Source organism: Bactrocera oleae, chromosome 5 (assembly GCF_042242935.1).
Source record: "Bactrocera oleae isolate idBacOlea1 chromosome 5, idBacOlea1, whole genome shotgun sequence".
Lineage (NCBI taxonomy): Eukaryota > Metazoa > Arthropoda > Insecta > Diptera > Tephritidae > Bactrocera > Bactrocera oleae.
The window spans coordinates 70,378,881-70,391,361 of NC_091539.1; the positions used below are offsets into that span (position 1 = coordinate 70,378,881).

Below are 12,481 nucleotides of genomic sequence, written 5' to 3' on the forward strand. Positions count from 1 at the left end.
CCATCAGCTAAAAGTAGAATACCAATTGCTTAACCAAAAAATAACACACTCGTATAGTAGTTTGGAAAATATGACTAATAATATGTACTGGTATCGTATTGTAACATCACTGACAAAGTGATTAATGCTTCATTCGCTGTAATTTTCAACAGAGAAGTCACCATATTCACCAGCACCAAGTAATAACATACATCGCACTCATCCCAAAGCAAAATCCCAAGTTCGGGATGATTTCGAAGATGTTAACCACGAAGAACCCATCCATAAACAACCACTAAGCTCATCCGTAATCGAACCTAAACAACAACGTAATCGTTCACCATCAGGACAAAGTCCAAGTAGTAGTCCGCAAATCATTTGTCAACCAAACAAAAAAGAACCTAGTGCTGAGCGTAGGAACGTTGTGAGAGAAAGTGAATTTGAAAATACAGATTGGCAAAAAACAATTCTAGATTCGAATGAACGCCCCTATCCTGTAAAGGATGAATCAAAACCTGGAGAAAACCGTCCTGCAGATGATGATTATGTAAAAAAAACACCAGTTGATACGTCTGATTTTCCGGTCATAAGAGAAGAAACTATTAAACGACCAGATAAAAAAAGTAACAAGGAGATTTTGACCATTAAAGGTGTGAGAAATGAAAAATTACGATCTAATGAAGACAATTTTGTGACGTCTGAGTATGACGTAAGAAAGCCTCATGAGAAAGAGCCTGCTCGACCAGTCGGCAAGAAACCTACTTCGGGAAAACCATTAGATTCAACAGACAGGGGACCTAACGAAGGCAAATCACTCGAACCTGCAAATAGAAGACCATCAGGTAAACACCCTACTGAATATACGGGAAAACCTAGAAGTCCATTAAGTCCAACTCGAAAAACTTCCGATATTATCTCTACAAATAAATTCGGAACCTCCGTAATTACAACAACTACACGAAAGGAAAATACATATGTTATTGACGATGATACCGAACCACAACAATCAATTACAAAACTGCAAACTGAGAGGAAACCTAGTGATACAGAAAAACTAAAACCGAACAGCGTTGATCGTAGTCCGACTAGAAAACCGACGAAGTCAAACACTTTCTCAAATATAACTTTGAAACCGGTGCGTAAAGAAAACGATGAGCCTGTGGATAAAAGACCGACTGCTGAGTCTCCAAAAGAGCTTGCTTTTAAGAAACCTACGAGCAAGAAACCTGAACCTAGTCCCACACGGAAAACATCAGAAAGCAAGTATTTAAAAACGATCACAAAAGAAATTTCTGGTATAGATGATACTTATTCGGTGGATGAAAATCGACGACCACATAAACCGCAGAAAGATACTCCGACAACTTCCGAATCAAACGAATTTAAAACAAGTTCTATTACTACTACGGTCACGAAAACTCGCAAAGACAGCATTTCTCCGACCAGGACCAGCAAACCCAAGGATAAAATTCCTGTGGAAGATACTTGTAGACCAACACAATTGTCGCAACAAAAGCCAACACATACCAACACTATAAAGCATGAACCTCGCGATGAGTACCCCGCACCTATTGATAACACACCAACAAAGAAAGTACCAACAAAGGAAACTCTTAAGTCAACAGACATTAGAGTTACTACCGTAACCTCTACCGATGAATATCAGCCAGGTCCAAAAAAAACAAAACCACTTATTAAAGAACCTTCCAACCCAGAATATTGCAACGACGATGAACATCCCATTGGTGTATACGATATTGATGTAAAGGAGAGTGAAAAATCTTCATATGACGAACGTGTACCAAGTAAACCCATCAGAACGACACCATCTGAGCCTAAAAGGGTCGCACAGGGAAAAAAAACGCATAATACTCAAGTAGAAGAAGAATTCTCGGACACTGAGAGCACAAGCTCTTCATTTATAACGACCAAAATCCAAAAAGTACGCACAGCCGAACCAAAAACAACACAACAAACGATTACCGATGATACGAGAAAAGTTCAAGAGCTTTTCAATAAAACCGACAAGACGAAAATAACTAAAAATGTAAATGAAGAATTCATAACCTTCGAACGGCAGATGCGAGAAAGAACTCCAGTTAATGATACTCCTAAAATAAAAACTGAAGTACCAAAAAAGAAAATGACGAAACCAAAATCAGAACCAATAGACAAGTATTCGGAACCCAATTATACAGACGATGATGAGCAATCCTTTACTGATGAAAATACTTTGAAAATAAGTTCAGTTACAACAACTTTAAAAACGGTTGTTCCAAACAAGTCGCATTCGCCCGAATACCAACCGAATGATAGGGAACCCAGACTGGTGCAGCCATCTGCTGTGGGTTTGAGTGACGACGAGGACTTCCCACAGCAAACACTTGAAGCATCCACAATTATTAGTACAAACAAAACTACACGCAAAGAAAATTTACCGAATTCCACAGATGGTGGAAAACCTAAAATTGATGCTCCTTGTGCCAAGAAGCCCACTCAAGGAAAAACTAAGCCGGCTTTGCCAGACTATAGTGATAATGAGCGAATTCCGTCACCAACACCAACTGATCAAACCTTTGACACTATTGTTTCTACTACTACTACTAAAATTATCAAAAACTTACCTGGCGAAACAACTACAGCAAAGTCTCGGGAACCTTTCGATATACTTGTCCAAACAACTTTGGATGAAACTAGAAAAGTTGAGGACCTCTTTAATACTGATAAATTGGAACATACAAAAATTAATAATGAAGAATTTATTGCTATTGAAAGGCAAAACAAAGAAACTCCAGATGGTGCTTTCATTTCGAAAGCACCTGAGCCCGAACCAAGTTCTCCAAGTTTTAAGAAAAAAGGTGTTAGCCCAAGAGAAACCTTTGAAGATCGTTGTCGTCAAATATTAGGCATGGAAAACTATGGGGACACTCCTGGTGTTTATAAAAAGAAACCTGAAGATGTATCCGAGCAAAACGAGTCAATTACCGTAAATTTCACAGAGTTGGATGTTAAAATAGAGGACTGTGAAGATGATGAACCCACTTATCTAAATAATATTAAAGATTCTGTTAAGCCCCAGAAGTCTGATCTCTCCACTACATTTGATAATCCACAAAAAACTAAACCACGCAATACTCATGATGATGAGATAGTTGAGGAAGTAGAATGTGTTCGTAAGGAAACGGTTGTACCCTTTAACAAGAGCTCTCCAAATACGGAACCTTTGACTGAAATCAGCCGTAATACAATTTTGATTTCTAAAACCGATTTAAATGAAGAAGTTGATGAGCAAACGGTCTCCAAAAATAGTTCTAAAATAGATACTAAAATTTGCAGTCCATCATCGAAGAGGGAAAAATCGCAAAATGAGGAGCCAGAAAATTCATCAACCACCGACTCAGAGCTTCCGGAAAGGGAAACGGATGAAGAGTCCCAGCCGGATACTATAGTGTCTAAAAGAGATATGCAATATACCGAAGAAGTAGAAAATTTCTCGAATGTGGTTGAGGTTTCCAAAACTCGGGTAACGAAAGAAAAACATTTTAGTCCTGATAACAGTCCGACCAGAAAATCATTGGAGCCTCAAGCTACTCGTAAAACATCTCCCGCCAGACAACGTCCTTCTGGCTCTTCCACGATTACAGTGATGAAAACAATTGAAACAAAGACTAAAGCGCGTGAACCGAATAAGCCTTCAAAAATCAAACCTGCTGATAAGTCGTCGGAGAAACCGGATAATCGTAGTATTGTTGGAAGAGATAAACCAACATCTCCAACAAAGTTGCGGTCAGAACGTATTCATAAAGTGGATAAGACTCCCGATAAAGGCCATCAAAAGCCCACAAAAGAGTCTCCAACTCACACAATCAAAGACCGATTACGTTCTGCTACGCGAAATGGGAAACCTTCCGAACCGCAGTCAGATTCTTCGCCTGATGTTAGTCCTTCACGATTTACAGAGCGAAGGCGTTCAAGTAATATTTCGGTACATACTGAAATCATAATTGATCATTCTGGACCAAAATCTCCTAAACCTATAGAAAAGAGCCCTGAGAAACATACACAACAGACAAAGAAAACCAGTCCGGCCGATAAAACTGCACCAAACGCAAGACCGCTTCGAAGACTTCCTGTAACAGAACGAAAAGAATCTGCGCCTGTTCCGAGTGTTACTCGTAAAGAAAAGGATGCAAAAATGACTCGATCAACAAGTGAGAAAATTATGAAGGTTACTGGTAAACCGGTAAAACAAACTGATGTGAATACATTGGCCCCTAGCCCCACACCAAAAGGTGATCGTCGACCTAATAAATGTTTCACCACCAAGACCATAAATCTCACTACTACAGATAAACTAATAAATAGCGAGGAAATGGAGAATGTTATAATAGATATACAACATGCAAAGAGTTCTCGTGAGCCATCACCAGATAAAATTGTCCCTACACCGGTACCGGTGCATTTAGATACGGGTAAACCTCGTTATCCCGATGTTGTGCAAGAACCTGAAGACGAGCCACGCAAAAAACCAGTAATCACAAATATACCTATTTTCGAAGAAGAATCAAACGAATACATCAAATGCCATATATCTGAGGTGAAGACAGATAAGATTTCAAAATTGGTGGACTTGGATGAGAATGATATTCTAGATAACCCTATGATTGAAGCTCCAAAAAGTCTTGACTATCCATCGATCGATAGAATTGACGATGACTGCCTTTTAAGCGTTCATGAGAAGGTTTCCAAGTTCACACATACAGCTGAAGAGATTCAGAAACCAAAAGCATCCAGCCCATTCAGTAGAGAGTTCGACAAAACACCCAAAGTACAAGAAAATGATCAATGTTTATTGACAGTTGATGAAAAAGTTAACAAATTCATTAAGACAGCAGAAGAGGTAGCGAAACCAATCACACCTATACGGGAGGTTGAACGTCCCAGTTACACTGATTTGGACGAAGAGTTACGAACAGATGATTGCACTTTGTCCGTTTCTCAAAAGGTCAATAAATTCTTGAGTACTGCAGAAAAATTGGCTCCCACTACACCACAAAGGTCTCCTGAATTGGTGGCTAAGATCGAGCGAACTATTTCCAAACAAAGTGAGCCAGAGTATCCCGAAGGTCTTAGTGATGATGAACTAACGCCATTTTCACAGAATCATACTATCGAGATTGAGAAAAGACGTCAAAAAGACATACTCTCTCGACCAACTGTATTTGAAAATACAACAAAAACTGATCAGTATAATGATTATACAGAGGCAAAACGTACTACAATCGAAAAAACTACCACACTAAAAGAAAACGAAGAAGTTATTCCTCACACAAGAGATCACACAACGAAAATTGAATTAAAACGACAAAAAGACATTTTGTCCAGGCCTTCAATCTATAACCAGAATGTGAAAGGGAGGCCACAATCGCCCAACAAAAAGGAGCCCACTGGCCCGAGCAAGCATCCATCAACAAATGTTAAATCAAAACAGATGGAGTATACAACGCAGAAAATAACCAGAGAGCATAGTGATAAAATTGAAACTAAAGGTGATCGCAAACCATCTACTCCAGTATCCAAACCTGATAGCCGTAGAACAACAAAACCGCAAGCTTCCACTGTGGCTGTAACCAGATCTCGTTTTGAGACACCTGATATTAAACGGAATACACCAAAATCTTCTGTTGAACCGAAAACTAATCGAGTCCCCTCTCAAATTATTACTGGTCGTAAACCAACGAGCGAACCCAAGACATCTGGTAGAAAACCATCGTCGGAATCGATCACTAACTCTTCTTACCCAAACAGAGGTAAACCAACAACTGAGCCCGATAGTCATTTCGATGGCAAGAAACCATCTACTGAATTCGAAATAAACGTTCATGATTACGAAAGCGTCGAATCCGAAACGGAGTTTACTTCCACATCACGCCGCAGAAGCTCATCAAAAACAAAAGATTACTTAGAGACAGTACAGACAGAAATTGAACGGTTTTCTCCTATCCAAAAAGAATCTCCAATTCGAAAATCTTTTCCACAGGAAAAGCAAGCACCTCAAACTTTCTCTCACAGTCCTACTCGAAAAGATACTACTAGCACAACCACAGTTACTCACGTAACCGAGCGCACAAATAAGCACAATTCAGATTGTTCCGATATTGAAATCGTTGAAACTGTTATAGAACGCCCCGCACAAGTAAAGCCATCAACACCTACACCAACAATCGGTCGTACTCGCATAGCGCCAGATACTGTTGCCGCTCGCCGTAATATTTTCGAAAATAATGCCACGCCGAAGGTACAAAGGCCAGGAGAAAGCAACTCGCCCTCACCTGTTGGAAGACGTCCATCATATATGGATCACACAGTTAGCTCTTTAGAGCACATTCGTCGTGATTCACTAGAAGTAAATAAGCATAACTATTCACGCAAGTCCTCGGTGGATTCGGAAATCAATTATGAGCGTCGACCAAATGCTGCAGTAAAATTTGATGTGCCACATAAACCGCAGCGTACTGCTAGTATTCCCGAAGATATTGATGTTGAGAATATTTTCGAATTGGAAGTATTGGAGCGTCTTTTGGAGACAGTTACCTCATATGAACTGAGGCGCAGGATTCGTGCCCAAATACGTTTGGTTAAGAAAAATACACTTAACACGAATGTCGTTGACAAAAGGAAAACTGAAACTAAAGCATCTAATTCCATAAGATCAACTCACAAAACATCTACTTACAAATCAAATGTGCATCATGAAGAAACTGACACCATTAATGAGGGCATAACAACAAAAGTACCATATGACAATAAAGGTAGCCCAAAACGTCCGGTTCAAACACCAAAGGAGGGTAGGACAACTCAAAATGCATCACAAAAGTCGCCAGGAGAAAGTCCAAGGCCGTACAATAAACTGCACCGCGAACAAAACGTTACTACAAAAAGCACAAATTTTACTAAAACTCCAAATGGTGGCACCGAAAGTCCTGAACGTCAGAGAAAACTACCGTTTGAACGCGATCACAGTCCCGAAACAAAAACTTCGCACGAACAAGTAAAAGAAATACGTCGTATATCTGGTTCTTCGATGTCCTCACATAAGGAATATGTACATAGCGAGCAAACGGACTACTCGGAAGAGAAAATCAATAGCTCCCGCCGCCATATTGAGAAGAGTTCTGAACGTTTTGAAAAAGATCATAGTCGTGAACGCAGTTATAGTCCCGAATCTAAGAGTCCTGTTAGGGACGGCAGACATAGTCAAGATATTAAAAGTAAAACTTTGTCTAGCACACGCACTAGAAGCCCTAACGACAGAAAGCCATCTTCGCAACGCACAACCAGTCCAAAAGGAAGAACGCCGAAACAACGTGATGATTTATACAACATTTCCAAGGTAACAACAGTTAAAACCACACGCTCACCTGAACGTAAATCTAGTAAGCCGAACGCTGACGAAAACGCCCCCATTTGGGCGGATCGTAAAAATCTGCTCAAGAGTCCAAGTAGCACACCACGTAAAGCGTCAGCTACGCCGTCAACACGAAACACGGCAACGAAGGTCACCACATCGAAGACAATAAGTCAACGCCAAACTCAGAATAGAAACTTTGAAGAAGATTCAATCACCTCGAGTTATGGCATTGGACCGACAGACGAAAATGGTTTGCCATTATTCGGCATTAAAGCGTTGAAAAAGAAGAAGCTGAGTCAGCCCTGTGAAGCAACTGAAGGTAAGATTAGCAAGCAACTAAGTATTAAAAAATCTGCATTTATCCAATTTGTGCTCCATAGAAGTCACAGGCTATGTCATCGAGGAGAAGTATTATTCAGATAGTAAAACAAAGCCGAAAGTTGAGCGTAAGGAGTACATTTATTCAACAAATGCCGATGAACTCGAAGAAATTAAGAAAACTATTGAGCAAAGCCGTAGGTCCTCAGAGGATAATGTGGATGTCATCAGAAAAGTTGAGAAACTCGATAGGGATTATGTAAGTACTACAAGTATATAGTTAAACAAAAAAAAAATATTACCATATATCTTATGATAACCTATGTATTATTTTCAAAAGGTTTTTGACAAACCGGAAGCTATAATGCCAGACACAGAAGACTTTACTACAACGTCCAGCAAATATGTTCGCCGTGGATCAGTGAAAGAGCTGAGTGAGAAATTCATACGCAAAGAGTCCTCACAATCAGTAACAGAAAAATCCGGTGGCTACCCGAAGGCCGGTTTGATTTTACGCACCAGTCGTGGATCATCATCAGAACCAAGTGGAGGTAAATAAAAAATAAATTAAAACTGTGATGAATATTCACTACATTTGTTAAAAACATTCACTTCTTAAGATGGTTACGAAATAACTACTGAAAAATATAAGACAACATCGAGCAATACTGGTCATGGTTACCGCGGAGATTCCGATGATGAACAAAATGTGCAGCTGCGACAGAAACAAACCCGGCGTATTCTAACTGACTACGATGATAACGAAGCGGATCAATGTCATTTGAGTACTCGTTCGTCGACTAAGTCCACACGTTCGTTCCTTAATAGCAGCGGCGAAACTAAAGTGGTTACCAGCGTGGATGATGCTCTGGAGCGTATGCGTAATGCAGATTATGGTAAGTCTTATGCTGAGAGCATACAAACCAGTTCATTACAGTGATGTGATAGTTAAATGGTCTTAATTTCTCTTATACCGCAGTTGTAGAGGAAGGCGATACGGCTGAGGATCGGGAGGCGCGTTCATTGTTGAATAAATTTTTAGGTGCCAGCGTTATAATGAAAGGCGTCGAAAGTGTTTTGCCAACAACTAAACAAACAACAACTACTACCATTACTAAAACTGCATACGGCGATGGGGATGATGGCGAAAGGGACCTACTTAAGAATAAAGCGGTGAGTTCGAAGAAAGAAAAAATTACTTCCCAGTATGGTACTACCATAAGTTAAATACCAAGTATAACAACAGTGAAATAGAACCTATTTGAGAGAATAAATGAGACACGATCTCCCTTCTCAAAACTTACCAGTTTTTATAAGTTTGTAAATAATAAAACCACTTAACTTTCTACACACTGGAGACTTTTGAACTTTTCAACTTTTTTAAAAGTGACCGTATGAAATTCAATTTTGCTCTAATAGTTTATATATATTAAACATAAGTGATTTGTATAAATAAATGCTATAAGTTGTAAATATCAAATTTATACTTCATCGATCACTATTTTGACCATTTCAATCACGATCACAATAAAACCCTAAAAGGCATTTGAGAAGCCATAGCTTCCTTGCAATGAGAACTCCCACAATCTCTGCTCTTTAATTTCTCTCAGCGCATGTACCAGTTGTTCATAAATTCATATATGTATATGTATGTAGATGCTCACTGAAGTATACACACACGCAAGCACAGTTTGCATTCGAATGTATTTATATATTCTTATTTATGTTCTGTACATATGAGTGTGTGATACGAATTGCTTTGGTGCCGCCGGATACTTGTGCTTGCCAGCTTCCTAGCTTCCTGCAACAATTTGTGCTTTTCGCTGATTTAGTACACACTCGGAGGCGGAATCGATCACTAGTATGTTACAGGTGATTAAGGCGTAGATTATCGGAAAATAAGTTGACCATAAGTAAATGAAGAATACATATATTAAATATTGAAATTATATAAATACAATGTGTATAAATTAAATTGCTGCATAAGTGAGATTTAATTATGCTTCTAAAACAACTATCTACATATATGTATATAAGGTCCATACATACAATACCAGCTTGTGCATATGTGGTGCCGTTATAAAGCGAATTGGTTGCGAAAAATGTGTCAAATATATAACTGTAAACGATTATTTAATCATTTGTCATAAGGCATGTACATATGTATGTACCTATATACACAAGCATACATATGTAAATGTAATATGCATATATGTATAAAGATCGGGAATGCAATTAGTGAACTACACCTTTATGCATAGAACAATTATGTATAAATATATGCATATATATATATATATATATATATATATATATATAATAACTATATATAAGTACATAAGTACACCTGAGTTGAGCCCGCCGTGGACCAGTATTTCCTCTCGGCACCTTCTCTGCGAGCGGCAACAAAGCGAAACAGCCAACGAAACGGTCCAATACGAGACAAAAATAGCAATGATTGCACTATTTTTATGTTTGAAAAATTTTCGAAAATTTTCAAATTTTTTTAGTTTATTTTCCGTGGAGAACGCAACATACACTGTGTGCTAAAAGTGCGCGTCGATAAGGAGTCGTATTTAATGCTAACCGCAGTGTTTTTTGTTTCAAGTTTTACAAAGTGATTAAGTTGTTGCACGAATAAAATTATAAACATTTCAAAATTATTCAATTATGTCGCTTCAATATAATAGCAAATTTACACCCACCAAGTTTAATAGCTCACAGCTGTGAATACTGCAATTATTTCCGACAGCAGTGTGCGCACATCCAAAAACGTTGAAAATATACATACATACATTTGTCTGTTTGTATTGTATATTATAATGTGCGTTTCCAAAAATAACAAATGTCGGAAAATTTTTTCAGGAGAATTTAGCCAGTTTATTTTCTGCTGTTGCCGCTGTCGGTGCCAACTTGCACCGAGTATGAAAGCGGAAAATTACAAAAATTAACTACATACAAAATTAATGTTTAAAAATATTTTGTGAATTAAATAAATATTTTTGCTGCAGATAAAAAACCATATTTGTAAAAATTAGTGATACACAAATAAAATAAAATAAAATAGATATGTAAATATATGCACAAATTGAATGCACCAAGCCGAAAATTATAATGTAAAGTCGTGTTGAAAGGAATTATATATTTCTATATGTAGGTATGCATGCATGTATATGGAAAATATTGAGTTTCTTATTACTTATTTAAAAGGTTGAAAATCGAAAAAAATATATAAACTTACGTTTTTGGTATCTTATTAATTGTATACATGCATACACATACATATGTATAAATATTTTTTTTCTTCTAATAAATAGTTGAAATTTAAATAATAATTCCTTACTCAAATAAAAAAATAAAAGAAAATCCGTTAAGTTCTCATACAAGCGCATAATACTACGAATTCAATTCTAAATTGCAAAAAATTTTAATTAAATCAAATTTTGATTTCAACTGCCAAACAAATCGGCGAAGAAAATGGAGCACTTGTGTATAAACGAATGTTTTGCATACTTCTGAGCAACTACTACAGCATTGCCACACATACACATACATACATACAAATGTATGCACAGTCAATGCACAAATATGTGCTAAAAATTCGACGGTGCATTTCTATTTCTTTAACAGATAGCGTGATAGTGCGACGTGCCAAAAATCTTAAAAAATTGCAAAAACAGATAAAAAATAATACCTAATAACTAAAACAGCAAAAAAAAAGGAAACAAAAAACTAAATTATTTTTGGTTTGTTTAGTTATTTTGAGCACACACACACATACATACGTACGTACACTCAAAAGTATTTACAAACATTTTGAAAAATTTGAACGTGCTACAGCGGCTGGCCTTTCATATACGCTCCGAAACGCACAAGGAACGCAAACGCGCAGCATAACACAGATTTCGTGTCGCGAGTGTGCAAATATTCCGCCTCGAGTTGTTGCACTCAGAATAATTTAGGCCGCTTCCACTTCCGTTGCTAAACAGGGTAAGCACAATGAAACCATTTCCATTTCTTGTCGAAAAAGTTTTGAGTTTAACTTTTGTTTTAAATTTGCATAACAATTCGTTCCAGAATGCTACCGTAATTTTTTCAAAAATTATAAAAATGAATATTTTAAAGAAAACAAAAACTAATCCAACTTGGCTTATGGCGCTGCGCAGCTGTTGATTTGACCTTGCTTTTGGATTAGTGCTGTCCAAATATTCAAGTCACCCGTGCTCGTAGGTGTGAATATAATATAGTTATATGCAAACATATGTCTATACATATCTACACATATAAATCAGCGTTATTTCGAAATGTGTGGGTGGTCGTTCATATGTTATTTGCTAAAATGCTAAAATAATATAAATACTTAATTATATCACTTTCTAAAATTTATCTTATACGCCATGTATTTATTGCACTCAAGTATTTAAATGTACATGTTTATGTGTAAATATTTTGTGTGAAGCTAACGTTAAGCCTAAGCGTGTCCATTATCTATTTTGTTTGCTGTTCATCCTCGTTTATGTCAGCGACTCCCAATCGTAGCTCCCATTGAGTGGTCATTGCCTGCATTGTACTCGCACACATTTATATACATCCATACACTAGCACCTATGTATGTGCTATGTAAAATACCTCTAAGCAGATTTAGCCGCGTATCAATTAGAATTACTTTGGTTCGGTCATGGCGATGAGTTGTCATTTTGCGTCAGTTCAATGCCAATGACTTTTATTTACGCGCAATTTCTTCGTTGTCTCCTTAAATAAATACTTACAAAT

General features: G+C 37.5%; 1 protein-coding gene across 11 annotated transcripts in view; it reads left to right on the forward strand.

Moving 5' to 3' along the window:
• The window catches only part of LOC106626979 (smoothelin-like protein 1), a 55,999-nt gene that overhangs the window by 26,127 nt on the left and 17,391 nt on the right, over window positions 1–12,481 (forward strand). For 8 of the 11 annotated variants that reach the window (XR_011396696.1, XM_070110481.1, XM_070110482.1 and 5 more), the window contains 5 exons: window positions 153–7,709; window positions 7,771–7,967; window positions 8,049–8,259; window positions 8,329–8,604; window positions 8,688–8,881. Coding sequence is in view for 9 of the 11 variants with exons in the window: in XM_070110481.1 (XP_069966582.1) it covers window positions 153–7,709; window positions 7,771–7,967; window positions 8,049–8,259; window positions 8,329–8,604; window positions 8,688–8,881 (8,435 nt within the window). In the remaining 2 variants the exon portion in view is untranslated. Of the gene's footprint in view, window positions 1–152; window positions 7,710–7,770; window positions 7,968–8,048; window positions 8,260–8,328; window positions 8,605–8,687; window positions 8,882–9,477; window positions 9,622–11,338; window positions 11,699–12,481 lie in introns of those variants that run through there. The other 3 variants (XM_070110483.1, XM_070110484.1, XM_036365361.2) reach the window with 2 other exon arrangements.